Source organism: Squalius cephalus, assembly GCF_949319135.1.
Source record: "Squalius cephalus genome assembly, chromosome: 25".
Taxonomy (NCBI): Eukaryota; Metazoa; Chordata; class Actinopteri; order Cypriniformes; family Leuciscidae; genus Squalius; species Squalius cephalus.
This window is the reverse complement of record NC_137146.1, coordinates 26,614,852-26,636,653: the sequence shown is the minus strand read 5'-3', so window position 1 is coordinate 26,636,653 and position 21,802 is coordinate 26,614,852. Positions and strand designations below refer to the sequence as shown.

General features: G+C 38.0%; 1 protein-coding gene across 3 annotated transcripts in view; it reads right to left on the bottom strand.

Annotated features, from left to right (window-relative positions):
• Positions 1 to 21,802, bottom strand: part of adarb2 (adenosine deaminase RNA specific B2 (inactive)) — a 187,881-nt gene that overhangs the window by 67,232 nt on the left and 98,847 nt on the right. For 2 of the 3 annotated variants that reach the window (XM_079863438.1, XM_079863439.1), the window contains one exon: positions 498 to 584. In XM_079863438.1, coding sequence (XP_079719564.1) covers positions 498 to 584 — 87 coding nt within the window. The remainder of the gene's footprint in view (positions 1 to 497; positions 585 to 21,802) is intronic. The other variant, XM_079863440.1, reaches the window with a different exon arrangement.

The following is a 21,802-nucleotide window of genomic DNA, read 5'->3' as shown; positions in this document are numbered from 1 at the left end:
CTAACTATTCCATACGAGAAAGCCTGCCTTACATAAGCGTTGTAAAAATCTGAGGACAAATCCTCTAAAATGGGGCATTATCTGGCAAATCGCTCTGTAATCTCCCACAAAATTGGCTTGGAGTCCTTACTTAAGTGGGTACAAATCATCTCACTATATACAATGCAAAGGAGAAACTGTTTTGTAATGCAGGAGCGCAGACAGTTATGAGATTTCAGTGTGTGAAAGTCTGATCACACATTTAAGCCTCTATTTCACACCCCAACTGTGTTGTGATGGAACCAAATGAAATTCATCTGTGAAAATAAACTTCAACACATGGATGCAAGCCTAAATTGTGAGAAAAAGGACTGAAATGTTTTTCAGCACTGACTATCTTCCACTCTTCTAGTACCACTTCAAGTGTATATATATATCTAAATGGTCATTTGCAAATTGAGCAAATTCATTTCTGAAATTAAAATTTAGTTCAAATAAATGGCTTAAACCATACTGACTCAATGTGTCCTCGTCTTCTGTGCCATTGGCCGCTGGGCTCACGTACTTGAAGGGGGCGATCAGTGCAGACAACATGTTCATCTTCTCTGAAAGGTAAAAAACAAAAACAACGTTCATGTAAATCCAGCACATACTAGTTTCAACATACATGATTCATACATACATGGTTCTTTCTAGTTAGAAGGAAGTTAAAGAGAGGGTTGAAATAAAAAGATGGCCTGAAGTATAATGTAAACGCTAAGTACGTTCACTGCCATTTCAGAGTTACAGTGTGTCAGTGTTTGCGTCCTGGTATAGAACATACTTCTGGTCTTAGTGGCAGTGGACACCAGTTTCTGGTTGAGGTGTTGATAAACCAAATTGTGCTCACAGTCGTGTTTCCCTCTATATCCACAGTGCGTATGTGTGTGTGTGTGCAGGTTCCTATTAGGGACTCAACCCAGACTGTGGGGAATTGACAAACTGCCTGGACTCATAATTGCATCCCACCTTTCCCAGCATCCCCTAATGATCAATAACTTTAATGAGCTGACAAAAGTAAAAAAAAAGAAAAAAAATAAAATAAAAAAAAGAGGGTAGTCGCCATAGGTCATATGATTGGTCCGTGGCTTGTAATGATTCAGAGAGGGACATGCAACCATTTTTCTAGTTCTGTCTGCTTCAGAGAGGAGGATAATAACAAAAGCAAATTCTGATTAAATTATTTTGCATTTTGACCTAGTTATGGGGCCACAGAATGGCTCTTCAAGAAACAAAGCTGTAGAACATAAGTACATTTCAAACATGTTGAACATCCCTTACGAAAAAGAAGTTTATTCAACTGTTCTATTAGTATTCTTCATTTAAACTAAAAATAAGAAAGTATACTTTCAATCTACATTTTATATACTTCTCAAAAATATACTTAAAATTACACTTCAGTGTACTTGACTTATACTGAGAGAAAAGTCCAAGAATATTTGGCCTGTACTTGAACTCAATATTTTGATTGAGATATACTTAAAAGTATAATTAAGTATTCAAATTATACTTGGCTTGTAGTTGTGTTAACTCTTTTGAACGAGTAGCAGCCTGTTAAATATACTTTTTTTACATAGTTTTTAATATACAGTCTTATGAAACTTACATTGTTTGAAAATATTGATTAGAATATTGATATAAAACAGATATGTTTCTAATTCTGCGTATCTGAATTTTTGTGTAGGCTAGTCCACTGGTAGTGTATAGGAATTTACTCTAATTCTACTTTTCCCCATAATTGACTGAATTTTCCAGCTATCCATGTTTTCACTGTTATACGGTAGCACTATGACACATCTTCTAGTGCAGAATCTCCGGATCAAAACACAGGAGAAGAAGCTGAAACAAGTAATAGAAGATTGCTCACTCAAATGTAAAATAACGTGATCATCAAACATTAAACAGTGTGTAAATCAAAATTGCTTAATATTACCAAATGAAATGAAGCGAATGAAGAGAAAACGACTGTGAAGCTTTGGGGGGTGTTGGACTCTATCTACTCCATCTGTGTTTTGATCATCGTTCTGAATCTGATCAAGGCATAGTCTTTGACAAAAATGTGATTCTCTCAACTTTTTTGTTTAAAATGTTGCCTTTCTTTATGAAACTTACCGACATTCATGTGTTGATTAAAAAAAGGACGCATGAAGCTAATAAAATGTTTTTTAATTAAAGTACAGTTAAAGGTATTTTTCAAGTATAAAAAAAAATCTACATTTGAACATAGTAGTATACTGCAAGTGCAAAAGTAATATATAAATAGTAAACTATAAGTATAATGTTATGTTCACTTAAAGAAAACTTACAAGTATACTTGCAGTATAAACTACTAAACTAGTAGTTTACTGAGAGTACACTTCAGTGTGTACTTTCATAAACTAAAAAAAGTACTACTTGTATTAAAATAGTAAACTACTAGAATAAGTTCACTTGTAGTACAGATGCATTACAAATGAGAAACCTAGTTGTGTACTTAGTTTACTACTCTTACTCTTTAGTCCCAAGCAGTATTGAAATAGTACATTTACAAGTTTACTACAAGTACACATTGATATTAGTATACTTACTACATAAAATATACTTAAAATATACTTGAACATTACTTAAGTATACTTCATAAAATGAACTTGAAGTATACTTCTTTTTCGTAAGGGATACCATGCCTAAACTCTGGAAAATGAATTGAAATTTTATTCAATATCATGAATCTAAATGCAATGTTCTGCAAGACTAACAAGCTAAAAAGTTTTACTTCTAACATTAAAATATGCATCCAAAAAGATAAAAAAAAAAACTAAAAAAAAAACTTTCGTTATTAGATTACACTGGTGTTTTCCTGTACATGTCTGTTTGTGTCTATACCGCATGTCTTAGTATGTCTCTTTGTGTATATATATTTGACAAGATATATGGGGCCACAGCCATATCTCGACACATGAGAGTGAGCTCTTTTGACTCAGGAGAGTATGCAGAGGCACCTGGGGGCCCCTATCATATATCTAGGCTCCAGAATATTATGGAAACTTGGGGGTGGGCCATTTTTATTGAGGGTAGAGATCTTGTATTATCTAGGCACCTGATGTTTATAGAAACATGGGAGTGAGCTCGTTTGCCCAAGGGTAGTGTAAAGAGGCACTTGGGGGCCCCAGACCTAGCCAGGCACCAGAATATTATATAAACTCATATTTATAATAAAGCAGTGTACAGAGATCCTATATAGGACCCCTGTGATGTCTAGGCACCTGATTCTTGTAGAAACACTGGAATGAGCTCTTGACTCAGGGCAGTGTATAGAGGAATTTTATTATACTTTATAATTTTATTATACAAACTTGAGGGTGGGTCATTTTGATTGAGGGTAGGGACCCACAAATGCCACTCAAGGTCTCAGTTACATCTAGGCACATGATTATCATAGAAACATGGAGATGGGCTCTTTTGACTCCAAACAATGTAAAGAGGCCTCATTCCTAGGCACACTATTATTATGGAAATGTAGGGGTGGGTCATTTTGATTGAGGGTAGGGACCCCAAAGGCTCCTAGAGGCCTCAGTCATATCATTGGGGGATGGGCTCTTTTGACTCAGGACAGATAACAGAGGTAGTGTCATTTGGGGGCCCCAGCCATAACTAAACAGCAATCCGAGAAACATGGAAAAACACTAAACTCAGTTGTCAGTTTCTTCATAAAATCTAAAAAATCTTCTTTGTCATCATCTTGTGGCCAGGGTTTCAATCACCTACTTAAGTGGATCTGTTTTCAAGGGTCGGAAAGGGTTTGCAGTCTATTCCACATCATCGTAGAGAGTCGTAGACAATTCCACCACTTTCCGTAAGTGGAATGAAGTGAAACCACTTAAATGAAGGACAGTGCAGTTTTGTTTTAGCAACAAACCACAATAAAATAAGACAAAAAGGTCAATATGGTAACTTCATAAAGGTTTGGTTCACCAGATGCCGTCATGCGAGACTCTAAGGCACGTGTCATTCAGTATTGCCACCAAAAACTGGCAATAACACAATTTAAAACAGTCTCACCTATCAGCCAGCCATAAGAAATCTCTCTTGCTTGACTGAAACGTGACCAAGCCCTGGCAGTAGGGAATTTTGACATCTCGTAATGTGTTGAGTGTGATAAGGAGCAGGAATCCAATTATTTTGCTTTCCCAAGCAGTGGTCAAGAGATTCTCTCTCCCTCCCATCAGAAGTGTGGAGGATTTATAGGTCACATATAGCACAACCAAAGTGCTGAATGTCAGCACATAGCAGGGAAGATACGGTAGCTGCATTGTACGCTTCCTGTGTGTCATTTCCTGAATGATGGCTGAGGAGACGAGGGCATGAATAAGTGATGGGAGGTGCTATCACTGTCATCAACCAATCACAAAAGTGCTGAGACAGACACTCATACTCAGAGCGATGATGTGGAGGTCTCTCCAAGTTCAGCGGTATCTAACAAGCTCAGAGCTTTGCCATCACTAAAAAAGCCATTGAAGGTTACATGGATGACGCAACACCAAGGATCATAGAAGGCCTACAGGAAATTAAACGTGAAGGTTGTTCATCCCATAAAGGAGAACGGGAGTGCAGTGTTTAAGTAACAGCTCAGTATCCTAGTAAATTTGGACAGAATACACGGCTACTTAAAATGGTATGGTCACAGCAAAACAAAAAAAGACAATGGTCAAAACTTTTAAAATTGTGTTCAAATTTGTATTTATGATATCATATGGTTTTGAATGATTCACAGGATTCTGACTTGCATTCATTTGCACAAGTTTGAAGTGTTGCGCTTTTTTTCTGACACATTTTACAAACTGGAAGTTGATGATGCCTTATGGGTCTTTTAAACAGCCCAAATATTGCCAGACAGCAGACTTCAATCTCTGGGTAGTATGAAAGGAAAGAGATCAACATCAAAAACAAAAGACAAGCTCAGCCACTTGTCACCGGTGGATGTTTTGTCATGTCACCCTCAAGCACTTCGACTCGCCTGTCTGTGAATCCAAACAATATGAGCAACTAGCTGGAACTCTTAAAAGCAATCCATTACTGCTGCCATGTCGAGGAAGGACGAATCATTACTCGTTCTGAACTACGCTTGTAGCGAATACAAGATTTCGGTACTTTCGGAGTTATTCGACACACTCCTACAAATTAGGAAACTATTAATATATACATATTATGTAAGGGATAATGTACATCCAGCCGGTTGTTATCTCAGAATAAACCCCCGACAGCGTGATGAGGACCCCGACGCGAAGCAAAGTGTCTATAATTAGACACAAAAGAGTTATAAAAAGAGAAATATTTTATTAGGTCTTTAATAGACGCAAAGATTCTGCGGAAAGAGCAGTTGCTAGCGCGTCAAGTTCAAGCTAGATGGACATTTAAGGGATACGGTACAGTCATACCACTTTTTGCCACATAAATAATTATGGAGATAAGAGGTATTGATTTCTGATTAAACTGTTTTAAAATTGTACCTGTTTGTATCTTATAATCCAACAGTGTACAAAACAATAGTTACAAAATGGCAGCCGCTGCGTCTGTATGAAACAAGGGAGAGTGAGTTCACAATAATGGATGGCATAATTAAATAACTGTACACAAAATATTGATTTGAGTTTTAACATTTTATTAGCTCACCAAATGCAAAACTTCCACAAAGAAAAAAACGTTCCTAGCAAGTGTATAGCGCCTCTGACTTCAGTAACCCGGATGAGCCTGTGTGTTATCTGTTTTCAGCGCTTGTTATCTGAGAGTAACATACCGCAGGATGGCACGATTGACCAATCAGGATCAAGTTTTCCACAGAGCCATGTAACAAAGCATAATATATAACAAATAATAGCATGTAGTATTTCTTGACTGACAACAACATTTTTGGAACATTTTAGCATTGACTTGTAACTAAAGTACTTTTGACATCCCTACTTTGAGTTTGAACCAAAGAAAACAGCAAATGTCAGGTCAGAAGCAGAGGCCTGGCAGACTGCCATGTTGTCGGGAGACAGAGAAGAAAAGAGAAACGGTGTAAATTCAGAAGACGATAGGCGCTTCGGCCCCCCTCCCCCCACCCCCAGCTTTTAGGAGTGAGCAGAGGTAATGAGCCAATCACATCTTCCCATGGCCCTCATAACCGTCAGGTCAGATGAGACACTAGAGACTCTATTCAAAAAGGCAGTGGGGAAATCATTGACTCTCTCTCCCTCTCTTTATCCCTCTCCTCTTCCTTTCTTTCAATCACTCTTTCTGTCTAGGAGACCACCGATTAAACACCGGTGAAGTGGCAAATGAGGGAGGCTGTATTGTCTCGCCATCACGCTAGGAATCGGATTTCTGTCGGACCGCTCAGCCGGAGCTTGGCAAAGACACCTTTTGTCTGTGCTAACCATCTATGTGTGTGTGTGTGTGTGTGTGTGTGTGTATTTGGACTTACTCAGCTAAAGTTTGGAGACAAATTTGTCCCTAAAAGTTTGCTAAATCAGACAAAATCTGCTTTTGGGAACAACCAGGAACATCCTTGTGGAAATCAATTCATAAAAAAAAAGCAGGGGTCCATTCAAAGGCCCCCACTGTCCAACACAGCAATCCAAGGCCAGAATTGCAGGTATTTATAACAAAGATGCTTGTTTTTAAACTGCTTTGTTTTATGAACATAAACAGGGAATATTGACATATTAAAGAAATAACTAAGATTCAATTTGTAATTCCAAAAGCCACGCATGTTGAATGTTCTTCAATAAAGACATTGATTATTGAGAGGGGAAAATAAATGAGATTTCAGTTTACATCTTTTACACAATTTTAATCTAGACTTAAAAATATATATATATTTTAATAATAATTTATTCATTTAAATACTTTAAATGCCCCCTTAAAAGTTGGCTGAGGCCCCATGGCTGAATATTATTATCTGATATTCATATATTCAGTTTTATATAAAGTATAATGTGTAAATATTAGTTTAATTCAGCCATATATGTTTGAACCAGAACGTGATACAGAAGAGGAAGAGGATCATCTACAAGTCGGTGAATCAGAATGATAATGTGTTTAATGTATCGCTCTTTAATGTTGGGCACATAACAATAATTGATATGATTAGCATTGGGCTTGATTGTGTTATCAAACAGCTAATAATGTGGGACTATTTTTACACAAACCATGTTCCTGTTCGCCATCTCAGAGTCAGACAGCTGCCTTCTAAAAGTCAGCATCCTTAGAAACACTTTGAACACATTGACAGGATTGGTTACATGTTTGTGACGGTAGGAAACGGGTGGTTTCAAACTGCATTTTTGAGACTGTCACATAAAGGTGCAGTATATAATATTGACAGCTAGCAGTTGAACTGGATACTGCAGTCCAAATTCAAAATGGTGGAGAGAGTCGTTTCCCCCGCCTCCTCAGACTCGACGCTCACGCGGGTTGCCAGATTGAGGACACGCAACAGGAACGAGCACAATTGACAATAAAAAAAAAAAAACGAGCCTTACACTAAGCCTCTGATCATAGAGCTTTTTTCAAGGCTTTTTTAGGTTTTTAGGGAGGAATCTGTGATCTCTGACCCAGTTTGTTTGCTGGCTTCCATGTCTGCAATACGCTGTGTTTTCAGCCAACTGGCGACCCAGAGTGTCGAAATACTATTGGGTAAATTGGCACACAGACCAAAACAAAAACAGACATTCTGACACGGAACACACATTTCAAAGTAGAATAGCTGGCTGTAGCATTGTTTTCCGGAGGAACGTGAACTAAAAATAATGACATACCGCACCTTTAAAGCATATTCAAAACACCATGAAGACATATAAACAAAATTAAAAACTTGCTTTTCAACATAGGGAGTCTTTAAAAGATTTCCCGAAAAAAACAAAAAAAACAACTGAACTATAAATTCTAGTCTTCACAGCATACCAACACATGCCAACACTCAAAGCGGAAGCATGATGGCTTCCAGGATCAGGCCGAGTGAGCAGACGGAGTGATATTTAGCACCTGATTAGTGCCAACAGAAGACATAGTGCACCGGCCATCTGCTTTACATGTGTTACTCTTTTCCATGCCAGGGACAGAGGTTTAGCATAGTAGCTGGTGCTAACGCCACTGTCCGCGGGCACCAATCCTAATCGCACACCCACAACAGCTGTGGGTGAACACAAGCCATCCAACACAAGATTAAATTAACGTTATGAGATCAGCTTTTGTGCTTATTGGCATTATGAGTCGCAATGGAGGAGGAGGGAACCGGTGTGATTGAGGCTCAGTGATTTATCCGGGTGGGCAAAAGGTCAGAGGTTGTAAAGGTGGTTATAGGGGTAGATTCTGTACACTATACTGTTGAAATATTTGGGGTAAGTAAGATTTTATTTATTTTTAAAAGAAATTCATACTTTTTATTCAGCAAGGACACATTAAATTGATCAAATAAAGTAAATACATTTATGTTAGAAATCATTTCTGCTTCAAATAAATGCTGTTCTTTTAATCTTTGCTGGTCTTTTTGATCTTGCGTTTGACATTTTTGATCAGGGAACTTTGATCTTTCATCCCAGTTTTCTAAAAAAATAAATGGATTACTGTTTAACAAACAAGTGTTTTCATAATTGATAATCAGAAATGTTTCTTGAGCATCAAATCATCATGATTTCTGAAGGATCATGTGACACTGAAGACTGGAGTAATGATGCTGAAAATCCAGCTTTGATCACAGGAATAAATTACATTTACAAATGTCTTATACACAGTAATATGTTTGATCAAATAAATGCAGGCTTGGCGAGCATAAAAACATTAAAGGCCATTTAAATTTGAGTAATTAAAGGTACAGAACCAAAAATTACCCATTGAATTGTAATTGTGGTTGAGTGGAGGACTTTCATTAAACTACATAATGACTGCTTTAGTGCAAAAAACCTTGACAGACATTTTAAGTGGACTTCAGGGAAAATAAAACCACAAAAATTATACGATTTTATTAGCAGGGTTACATAAAGCTGTGATTTCAGTTGTTTTGATGTGCAGATATAAAACAGACAAGCCAAAGAGATCACTGCTACAGTAGACGTCAAGGTTGCCATCCGCACTAAGATCTACTTCATGATAAGAGATGACGTACCCTCCAAAACCCTCTTGCTTCAGTCTCTCTAATGTCACAGTTAGCTCACAATCTCACTGCAGACACTCAGGTCCATGTCATCATCACATCTGCAGTATACCGTTAAACCAAGAAAAAAAAAAAATAAAAATTTTTGCTAGATTTGTTGTAAAAGCTTTTTGGTGTAACAGAAACACTAATCGGTTGGGTTTGAAGTATTAAAGTTTGATTAAGCTGTTAAAAACTGCTCAGATGAAGTGCGACTGAGTTATTCCGATGATGCATCTAGATGATGTCATCGTGAGAAATATAAATCAAACCCTGCTTTTATGACACAGGGCCTGGAGAGCCGACAGAGATCAACTCTCTTTCTCTGTCCATCCCTCCATCCCGGACGGTCGCAACGACATGACCAGTCAGGGCAAGATGAGACTGATCACAGATCCAGGCCGCGGGCAGCTTCATCAGAAGGTGTCTAGGATTCATTCAGGAAGTGCTAGGGAGAATGAAATTGGTATCCTTCTATAGCTTATATCGCTACGAAGACACATTCACACACATGAAATGCCCTCTAGCCAACTCTGACTGAAAAGTTCAGTGGAAATCGAAGTTACCCAAGAGCTACAACTTCTATGAAGATCAAGGAGCACATGCAGAAAAACTTTTTTTTTTTTTAAAGTATAAAGTGGACAAAAAAGTAGAAATTTTATCAAATTATTCACAGAGTCTACATGTCAACAGGCAACACAGGCTGAAATGCGGTCTGGAACGGAGTATGTGAGTGGAGCGGAGTGGCAGCAATTTCCATTTCCACATAGAGAGCTATGTAAAGCCTAAAGTATACTTCAGTTTTTATGTGTATGCTAGGCATGCGTACAGTGTACAAGACATCATTTTCGTCATTATTATGTGCATACTCTATTTGCGCAGCCAGATTTGTCTAACCGGTCATACTCTGAGTCTGTACCCTCAACTTGCACATGCACTGTGAGTTTTTGCACAAATTAGTTTGTTCACAAGGTGGCAACACTGGCCTGGGCTGATGTTTCACAGTTGAAAAAGACAGCAATAGATGGCGACATTAAAGAATGTTTGTGTGAGGAGTTTTAAAGATACTTGCATCACTAGTTTAAAAACATTCAGTCAACACTTCTGGAGTGAAATAGCACAAACATTGGACAAAGACGAAACTGTCGAGAGCCTGTGTTTGCGCACATTATCAAATGCTGTATACTTTGAAAGGCTATTCGTTCAGCTGTATGTATATGCTAAGCATTCACATCAAAATTGAAGTATACTTTTGCCATAATCCAGCTCCACTCTATTTTTTTAATGTCCCGATACTTTTTGGTGGGAGAAATTCCACTAAATTCAAAATAATAATCACTCACTGAATGTAGCTTGCCCAATCAAACAAGAGGATTGAAAATACCACACTTAAAGGGACAGTTCACCCAAAAATGAACTTCTATCATTGCTCACCCTCTTGTTGTTCCAAACCCATAAAACTTTGGTTAATCTTCAAAACACAAATTAAGATATTTATAATGAATCCTGAAAGGTTTCTGTATCTCCATTGACAGCTATGCAACTGCCACTTCGACGCTTCAAAAAGTTCATAAAGAGATTGTAAAACTAATCCATATGAATTTAGTGGGTTAGTCCAAATAAACTCGATCACTTTATATGATGAACAGGTTGAATTCAGGCTTTTATTCACATTTAAACATAGATCAGCGAACATAAACAGAAGCTCAACCGAACCTGATTGAGAACAAACCTCTTGCTGAATCTCAAACGTGATGCGTAACACGAGAATGAACCTCATTGGTTCTTGCCGAAGCTCAAACGTGATGCGTAACACGAGAATGAACCTCATTGGTCCTTTCTGAAGCTCAAACGTGATGTGTAACACGAGAATGAACCTCATTGGTCCTTTCTGAAGCTCAAACATGATGCGTAACACGAGAATGAACCTCATTGGTTCTTTCTGAAGCTCAAACATGATGCGTAACACGAGAATGAACCTCATTGGTCCTGTCTGATGCTCAAATATGATGTGTAACACGAGAATGAACCTCATTGGTCCTTTCTGAAGCTCAAACGTGATGCGTAACACAAGAATGAACCTCATTGGTTCTTGCTGAAGCTCAAACGTGATGCGTAACATGAGAATGAACCTCACTGGCTCTTGCTGAAGCTCAAACGTGATGCGTAACACGAGAATGAACCTCATTGGCTCTTGCTGAAGCTCAAACGTGATGCGTAACATGAGAATGAACCTCATTGGTTCTTATTGAAGCTCAAACGTGATGCGTAACACGAGAATGAACCTCATTGGTTCTCGCTGAAGCTCAAACGTGATGCGTAACACGAGAATGAACCTCATTGGCTCTCGCTGAAGCTCAAACGTGATGCGTAACATGAGAATGAACCTCATTGGTTCTTATTGAAGCTCAAACGTGATGCGTAACATGAGAATGAACCTCATTGGTTCTCGCTGAAGCTCAAACGTGATGCGTAACACGAGAATGAACCTCATTGGTTCTTGCTGAAGCTCAAACGTGATGCGTAACACGAGAATGAACCTCATTGGCTCTTGCTGAAGCTCAAACGTGATGCGTAACACGAGAATGAACCTCATTGGCTCTTGCTGAAGCTCAAACGTGATGTGTAACACGAGAATGAACCTCATTGGCTCTTGCTGAAGCTCAAACGTGATGCGTAACATGAGAATGAACCTCATTGGTTCTTATTGAAGCTCAAACGTGATGCGTAACACGAGAATGAACCTCATTGGCTCTTGCTGAAGCTCAAACGTGATGCGTAACATGAGAATGAACCTCATTGGTTCTTATTGAAGCTCAAACGTGATGCGTAACACGAGAATGAACCTCATTGGTTCTTGCATGTCAAGAGAAGATGCTTGAGCTTCCGTTCACCACAACTGATATGTGAGCTGATGAATGTTTATATGTGATTAAAAGCCTAAATTCAATCTGTTCATCATATAAAAGTGATCGAGTCTCTTCAGAAAATTTGGACTGAACTGCTCAATTCATATGGATTAGATTTACAATCTGTTTATGAACTTTTTGAAATGTCAAAGTGGTAGTTGCGTAGCTGTCAATGGAGGGACAGAAATCTCTCAGATTTCATTAAAAAAGATCTTAATTTGTTTTCCAAAGATGAACGAAAGTCTTACAGGTTTGGAACGACATGAGGGTGAGTAACTAATGACAGAATTTTCATTTTTGGGTGAACTATCATCGTAAGACCAAAATTAACTACAAAAAGTGTGTGCTTTAAGCATTTTGGATTGAATTACAGAAATCTGTTGATAAGAAAAGAAGAACAAAAGTAAGTGGACTTCAATACACCTTACAGGCACAGTAACAAAGGTATCATTGGACTCAATGTAATAACCACATTAGCTAACAATAGCGGTGCGTGTGACTCAGCTGAGGACCCGCGGAGGCGTCGAGATGAACAGTTACCCCGTGTGACAATGTTTGCTTTTAATCTGAGTCGAGTTCTCACACTCAATCCCTTCACCTCAGAGACTCGGCTCCATACATCACGCCGAATTATCAGATCTTCCTCTTTTATTCCGTCTGCTCGACACGCTTAGCCTCAGATCAACTGCATCTCGTCCTTGTTTACTATTTCTCTCAGTGTCATTCACGGTCCCCAACCGCCATGCAACGATGATACGTTCTCACTCCCAAACCCTCTTCGTGCCTTTCTTTTTCTGTCTAACACATCTCTCTCTGCTTTCTCTCGACAGCCTCCCCACGTTCTCACATATAACACTTCCCAGTTAGGCTTGCCAACCAAACTGTATAGTACAAGATCATCTCATATTTCAAGGAAACATGTGCATTAACTTCATACATCATTCAATTTGCACCTTACTTTAACATTTTACACCCTAACAGCAAAAATCATTTTATCATGTTTGAGTCAACTTCGGCTGTTCAATACCCTAGGCGTTTGCATCAACACTGAAGAATACTTTGGAATTAAGGTAGTGTTAGTTTAGCTAGAAAACATCTATTTGAACTTTTGTTTTGTTTTTGTTGTTAATGTTAAAATCAAAAGTTTAAAATCAATATTAAAATCATTTAATATTCGGTTAACACTTTACAATAAGGTCTTATTACTTACCATTAATTAATGCATTAAATAACATTAACAAACAATGAGCAATACATCTGTTGCACGTATTTCTTAATCTATCAATGTTAGTCAATAAAAATACAACTGTTCACTGGTCGTTCATGTTATAACTAATGTAGTTAACTAACGTTAACAAATGGAACCTACTGTAAAGTGTTACCAATTTTTTGTTTTAAAAACAGTCACTTATTTTCCTGAAAAGTAACAGAGTCCTTCATTTCAGCACTATTCCCAGTGTCTCTGTCAGTCCATGTTTTCATTTATGAGTCCCCCTGTCCTCGTTCTCTTCACATGCATTCAGCTCATCTTCTCTTTATGTTGCAATAACCATCTGCATCAATTTCCATCACCGTCTGTACTCATCTCTGAGTTTTTTTTAAACTTACAAACGCCACAGATGACTCTTCAAATATGGGCATTTTCATGTCACAGTTGATGATTTTTATTAAAAGATTATATATATTGTTGCAGTCGGGCAGAAACCTTGTATCTCCATTTTCTGTAAATCATTACTATTGGTCACCCTTTACATCTGTCTGTGATTTTTTTCAAAAATGTCTAACCAATGAAAAGTAATAAAAACAGCTTGTGACTAAACCTCATTTCTCCATTGGATCCTGCTTGCAATGCAAAGATCAATAAAGATCTGGTTCTTTGAATAAGTACAGCATTTTCTTTACTCAAGAAACACTATATATATATAAAGGCTAATGTTTTATGTATTTGAGAATCTGAGAATAGTGTCTTATTTTTGCATTTGTTGTTGAGTCATAGCTAAAACTGTCTTAAACGGCCTGTGTGAAGCACTTTGTCTAAAATGGATTTTAACATGGGATTTTAGCAGCCAAATGACAGAAAAAAATGGCTGTTCAAATGACGTACAAAACACGCATGTCCAAAATCCTCTGAAATTCACTGGTCCTCCTTTTGGGCTTGATTTTGGTACAATGTTACTAATATAATAACACATGCAAGTGCCTGAGCATAAAGCCACAATATCAACTTTGACAGTGCAATGTTTAATTATTGGATGGATGGACATGTGGATGGATGGATGGGTAAATGGATGGATGGCTTGATGGATGGATGGATGGATGGATGGATGGATGGATGGATTGATGGTTGGATGGATGGATTGATGGATGGGTGAATGGATGGATTGATGGATGGGTGAATGGATGGATTGATGGATGGGTGAATGGATGGATTGATGGATGGGTGAATGGATGGATTGATGGATGGGTGAATGGATGAATTGATGGGTGGATGGATGGATTGATGGATGGGTGAATGGATGGATTGATGGTGGATGGATGGATGGGTGAATGGATGGATTGATGGGTGGATGGATGGGTGGATGGATGGATTGATGGGTAGATGGATGGATGGGTGGATGGATGGATGGGTGGATGGATGGATGGGTGAATGGATGGATTGATGGATGGGTGAATGGGTGGATGCATGTATGGATGGATGGATTGATGGATGGGTGAATGGATGAATTGATGGATGGGTGAATGGATGAATTGATGGATGGGTGAATGGATGGTGGATGGATGGATGGATGGATGGATTGATGGATGGTTTAATGGGTGGATGGATGGATGGATGGATGGATGGATGGATGGATGGATGGATGGATGGTTTAAATGGATGTATGGATGGGTGGATGAATGGATGGATGGAATTCCTTGCAAAAAAAAAATGGATCAAAGTATTAAAAGTATTTCATTGTATTTATGATACATAAAATGCTGATGAAGACAAATGAGTAAAAAATGCTTAATGTCAGTTTCACCACTATCATTTCCATCAGAAAATGCAATTAAACTCAATATAGCATATGAGATGTGGTGGAAATGACATTTGTTGATTCAGAAAAATAGATTCTGCACATTCATAAATCAAAAGGGAATTCTATTCTATTCTATTATTATTATTATTATTGTTTTTGAAACAATGACAGAATTCTCTTCTACATGGACATTTTACTGATGGACATTTTAACAGACAAATAAACTAGAGGGAGTGTGAAAAGGCTGTTATATTTTGGAGTTTTTTTTCCAAAAGTCCACAGGGACTAAAGTGCCCATAGCTGACGAAACTCCCTCATACATTCCCGTCTGTCATCATGACATGAGCAGCGATTCCGGCGTGTCCCGTGTCTTTTGTTGGGGTTGGAATGAGTGGGCCGCTGGGCCCTCACTGGTCCAGATGGGGCGCGGTTGTTTCTTTTTTTTCCGTCGGCTGTTCCGTACCACGGCGCCCAACACATCTGTTATGCAGCGCAAAGCATCTTCTCACTAATTTGTTTGTCAGTACACATTGAAGGCACGATCTGTCATTCTGCCATGCTTTGGTTGCGCCGTGATGTCTGTAGACATGGCTAGTCATAAGTTTCAGACGCCACTCGCGAGGGACCTGCTCAGAGACGGCCCTCTGAGCGGAGAAAATGAAGGGGGGAAAAAAGAGGAGAAAACAAAAATGAAAAAAGTACTTCATAAAGAAGCCTCCCGCACGTCATTCCCACAGTGCAATACCCCAGACACGCTGAGTTTAGCTAGACAACAAGAATGAAGGCTTCTGCTATATTAGAGACCGTTTAAAAATGAGCCGGTTCATGCTCTGATCAGATTAATTTCATAATGGCTATTATTAATATGCTCAGAGAGGATGCCTGACCTCTTTAAAACCCATTTTCAGCCATTAAAGGACACATAATGTATAAAGAACGAACCGTTTGGAGGAAAACTGCAGTACTGTTGCGTATCGGATGACAAACATTTACTGTTAGTGTGTTTGTACGTGTGTGTGTGTGTGTGTGTTTAGGGCACAGATAAAGTCTTTAAACATTCGCTCACTCAGCCCTTTACTGCCTCTCTTCAGCCCCGCTCCTGTTTTCCATTGCTTTTCCAAATCCCAGAGCAAAATTGCGATAAATGCAAACTGACAGTTCATAATATCCCATTTCCAATCGCATGCAGTTCGCTAAGTGTGTTTCTGAGTCAATTAAAGAAGTGTTTGATGTTGATACATAGAGACTTTCAAATTATGGGGCGGCCCATATATATGCGGGTGGATGTGGTTTCCAGCGCAAGACACCGATAAAGACCAGAGAGGCACGGGGAGACTCGAAAGCAAGTTGTTTTAAAACATAACAATTCGCTAATTAAACATCTTTTTAACTTTTGGTACAGTGCAAAAAAACTTGCAACTGTGGTTTCCAGAAATTCACTGTAAAAATTAACTGGGATAGCATTTTGGGTGTCTGAATATTTTATGCTTAATAACTGTATATTTCAGTAACTAATATAATCGTAAAATACCAACCATGGGGAAACTTAAATCATAAATGTGAATCAAATGTGATCACTTTTGAGAATGTCATTTTAATTATTATAACTGTAAATTATGTAAAGCTGACTCCTATTTTATTTTTTATAAACAGCCTTTGTGCTGTTTACTCATTTTTACAGTAAAATTACACATTCACTGTATATTGTAAAGACACTTACAGTTAACTAATTAACAGGATTTTAGTATTTTTTCATTAGGCGCGTTTCCATTACAGGTGTGCGCAAAACTTTTGCGTTTTTTTCTAAATATTGATAAAAAAACTATTGCGAAATGACGGCGTTTCCATTAACGATGTTATGCGACTAAAACGTCATTTTTTCCTCTCGTGATAAGTCATTCCAAAAATCATGGCAACGGACGTTGGTAGGTTTATATATATCACAGCCACTGCACTGGACATTATCATTATTAATGGAAGGATACGTAGGCGTGTTCTCCAAGCATTAATGGCAAGGAAAGACCCTTATACTGAGAGCGGCACATATGAAGTGTTTCTGGGTGTTTCTCCCTCATTTCTGCTCCGAGGTCTTGATTGTGGCACATCTATGAGATTTAGAATCCAGTATTTCTGTAATTCTTTTGTCTTTTATGAATTTAATAAAGAGCTCTGTCTCGTATTCAGTCCAAACACACCGCGTCTTCTAAGTCAGGTGACTGTAAATGCGCAAAAACTGTTTCCTTTGCAGTTTTGCGAAATATTCCTTTTTCGAATTGCCTGAAAGAATTGCGTAAAACATTGTTTGCGATAAACGGGAGTTTTTTAGCTTGGCTAACATCAGACCTCATCTCTGGTCCCCGGTCTGGGAACCACATGTTCATTTTCTCGTATTTGAGGCGTGGTTTACGAATGCCCAGAGCCGTTTATTGGGCGATACGAATATCTATCAAATGCGCCTGTACGTAGACCATAGCTAATTTGCCTTGATCTTTTGACATATAAGAGGACTTTGAACCAATAAAACATGCACGTTTCATAGCTTAAAAAGTCCTCCTCAATATAAACAAAGCATTTATCAAAACAGCTTGTTGCGGGATCTGTGACGTCACATGGGCAAATACATTTGTATATGACTGCCATCGTCACTTAATGCCTCACATTTGCCTACACTGGATGTGAGAGTCATGTGAGAGACACTGGATACAGTATATTCAGTATAGTTCAGTTTCTGACATAATGGAGAGTTTGCAATGAACTTTTGTTAAAAGATGAAGCAGGAACTGTATTCGATCTGGCAGCAGCTGCATAACAAACTCTAAGTAAACGAATTCATAATGCTTTGTTTTGAAAACATTATCCATAAAAAACATAATTTACAGACACTTACTCACGTGCAATAGTGAGTGGGTGTTGATACTGTTTCCTATTCAATGAAGTTAGCCAATCATAACAGTGGGTGTGCACGGACACGCCTTAAAAGAGCCGGCCCTTAAAAACGGATCATTTAAGACAGAGGGTCACAATCACTTTTCCACATATGTATTTGTTTTTGTACAAAAACTTTATTAACATTATAAGTGAACCTCAAGGAACATATTAAAATACTAAGAAAGAATTAAACGATGTCATGGCCCCTTTAAAATTACAAACATTTTCTACAAAACTGTTTCAGCTTAAACATAGCCTCATGACAAATATGATGAGCTGTTAAACTTAGTTCTACTTTTGATGACATATGAAAAAGTGTGACAAATTAAGAGAGGTCTTAAAAATGACCTTTTCAATGCGCTTGTACAAATAATTGAAGAAAATCGTAAAGGAAAAGACCAGGTAAATGAGAAGTTATTGCAGATTTGAAATTGCCTTGGCATTCACAGAAATAAATCTACTTCCTCTAAAACCCCTAATGCATTCATCAAAGGCCAAAACCATTCATTAGAAGACACAGGAAACACAAGTGATTTGACGGGAATACTTTGCTTGAAATCAGTTTGGAAAACATGTAAACATGACATACATATGACATACATTTTCATACATGCCGCATTGTGAAAACCAGTATTGTTCAGCGTCACTGAAGTCAAACCTGCAACACATCCCTCACACAAAGCTATCGTCCGACTTCAGAAGACTGGGAATAGGGTGGGACTTGATTTTGTCCATGGGGAATTGATCGGATGGCTGGATGGTTGTGGTTTGCTATTGGTCAATCTCATGTTGACAGGTTGCCCCGCCCTCACGCCAGTAAACGCATCATCAAAGAAGAGGTTATTTTGATTAAAGATAAGAGTGTACGTGAATTTAAAAAGAAATACTGATGTGCATGGATAAATAATTTATAATAATGCAATATTCCATAAAAAATATTGAATATTTAAATTACCCATACTCATTTCCCCAATTTTTACATTTAGATCACCTTTATGTTCATCTAAAGCTCCATTAAAATTCATCTTTAAAAACACTAATAATTTAAGAACACTCGTTAAAGGAGAACTCCGGTCAATTTTAACATTGAGCTCATTTTTTGTCAATTTGGAGTGCTGTCAATACAGAGAACAACGACAAAAAGTAGTCGATTGTCGAGTTCACGCGCATAGGTTTAGTTACCTATGATCACGCGCGTGAACTCGGCAATCGACTACTTTGGACTTCAACCGAAAACAGGATGTAAACACAGGTATGTGCGCTGGCTTAAATAACATCATTTTTATCCATTTCTTTCACATCTACTGCAGTCAGATCCACTCGTGTTCACTCTGAAGGAATCACTCACATGACCTGTGCACTTGTAATGACACATCAAGGATGTTAAGAGGCTAAAAGCAGGTTTAAAACTTGCCCCATTGAAGTCAACAGGGTACAAATTTTAAAAAGAGGATAACACGGTGTAGGCAACACAGATTTTTGTCGTTGTTCTCTGTATTGACAGCACTCAAAATTGACAAAAAAATGAGCTCAATGTTAAAATTGACCGGAGTTCTCCTTTAATGTAATCTTTAGCAAATCTCAAAAATGAGATGGTCTATCCATTTTTCATATTCTACATTATAATTATGTGATGACTAAATTTGAGTATTTAAAATGACTGATTTAAATTTTTACATTTTTTTTTTTTTTTAAATAGTATTATGCTAGACAAAATGCATAGAATTTTAACAATCAGCATTTTATCAGCCATTACATAAAAAGGTAACACTTTAGTTTAGGGTCCAATTCTCATTATTAACTAATTTCTTATTAGCATGCATATTACAAGGATAGTGGCTGTTTATTAATACTTGCAGTATAAAGCACATATTAATGCGTTATTCTGCATGACCTTATTCTACATCCCTTAATCCTACCTAGATTTGTTCAAAAACACACTGACGAACAAAATCACTGCTATCATAGAGCATGTTTCAGGGCCTATACGTGCCATACACATTATATTGTACAAACAAATACTTCAGCTTAATTGCCCTGGAGTCAGTTGAGCCGAGTTGCTTACTTTAATATGGATTCAAATCCAGCTAATCAAACACACCCCAGTCTCACTCAGGCAAAAACCAAGACACATTCCCACCAATTTCCAGTGTCTTCTGAATAATATAACGGCAGCGGTTCTATATGGAGAGATGTTAAAAGGCTTTTGCTGTTCTTTCTTCTGTGGCCAATTCTTCAGGCGTACTGATGCAAAACAAAATGGTTTCCTCTAAAAAACACTCTCCATATTTCTGTCTCATGGCTCACACTGACACTGAACATTTTGGGTGGCTATCGGGACATCTTATGAAATAAAAATCGCCTAATGCTTCATAATGCACTTCCTTATGCACATTATATAAAAATAGCCTTAATGAGTCACCAAATGTGTTGTATTGGAATTTAAAAAGGAGCTAAAATGCTGCCGGATAGTCCTTCAATGACAATATTGTCAAATTATGGCACTACAGGGTTTAGGTTACATCAAAGCCCTTATGATGTCTAAATGTGTTTTTAAAAGTCATAGAGCAGAGCAGCGCCATTAGCAGAGCCTGAAGAAGAGGAAAGGGGCTCATTTGCTACAGTTCTTTCACTTTGATTGTGGAAACACCTGACTTATGTTTGCTCTCATCTCCTTCTTCCTTTGAAAGCAAGAGAAACTGCTATTTTCAGAACCCTACAAGTCATTGGGCTACATTAAGAAGAGCAAAGCCTCCGAAACCACGTGAAGAGCTCTCTGTTCCAGCGCCACGATCAGAAACCGACTCTTGAGGGCACACTTAGTTTGGTTTGTCGCAACAAGCTGGTATTTTAAGCTCAGGGTCATAAAAAGTCTCTGTTGTTGCATTCCGGCAGAGCTGGAAAAAGGAGCGCGTGCAAATACTCCTGATGCTTCTGGACAAGTTGCCGTAATTGCTTTCAAAGCAGATGAATCTTAAGACCACTCACAATCAACAAATTATAGAGGAATGTGCGGCTGATGAAATAAACTGGGATCTTTGGATGGCTCCTGTTTTTAATGCTCTTTTGGTGCCATTTGATGTTTTGCATTTTGTTAGCTTAAGGATACCAAAAGAGACAATATGCGCTCTCTAATTTTATTTGGTGCCTTTTTTTTCCTCCTTAAATCCAAATCATCTAATATTAATTCGCTGCATCCCGCTTCGTTCCACAACAGGATCTGCATTAATGAATCAACGTGAAATTGACCCTTCTTAATACACGGCCCCGATAGTGCAAGATTCATCAGTGAAATCCAGTCTTACCTGACTTTTTTATTTCTCATTAAATTAATCCAGGATGGGTTTAAAAAGGGTAGCCAGTCTTAATACATGTGCTTGATCTTAATGTGAATGATTCATGGGTCCAAACTGTTTGAAATGTATATATAAGTTATAAGATCTTTTTTTTTTTTGCACCACCTACACCTGAAATTACTTAAACCCTTCCCCCTCCAATCACATGGCTCCATTCTGGTAAGTACCGCCCACTTTTCACGCTTCAGTCAATTCCAGCCACACAGTTACAGTATTATGAAATTAAAATGGGGTGTTGTTCAGTAAAAGCTTAATTTTGTATTCTGGAATGTACTGTTGTTAAACAACATGCCAATTATTCAGCTGATAACACATATTTCCAAAAAACCTTCAATAGACAAAAACTCCATAAAACAGTTTTTGAAAATTGTGAGCTTTGAAAATGGCATGGAACCTAGGATCTTTATACAGTGTGTGCTTGTA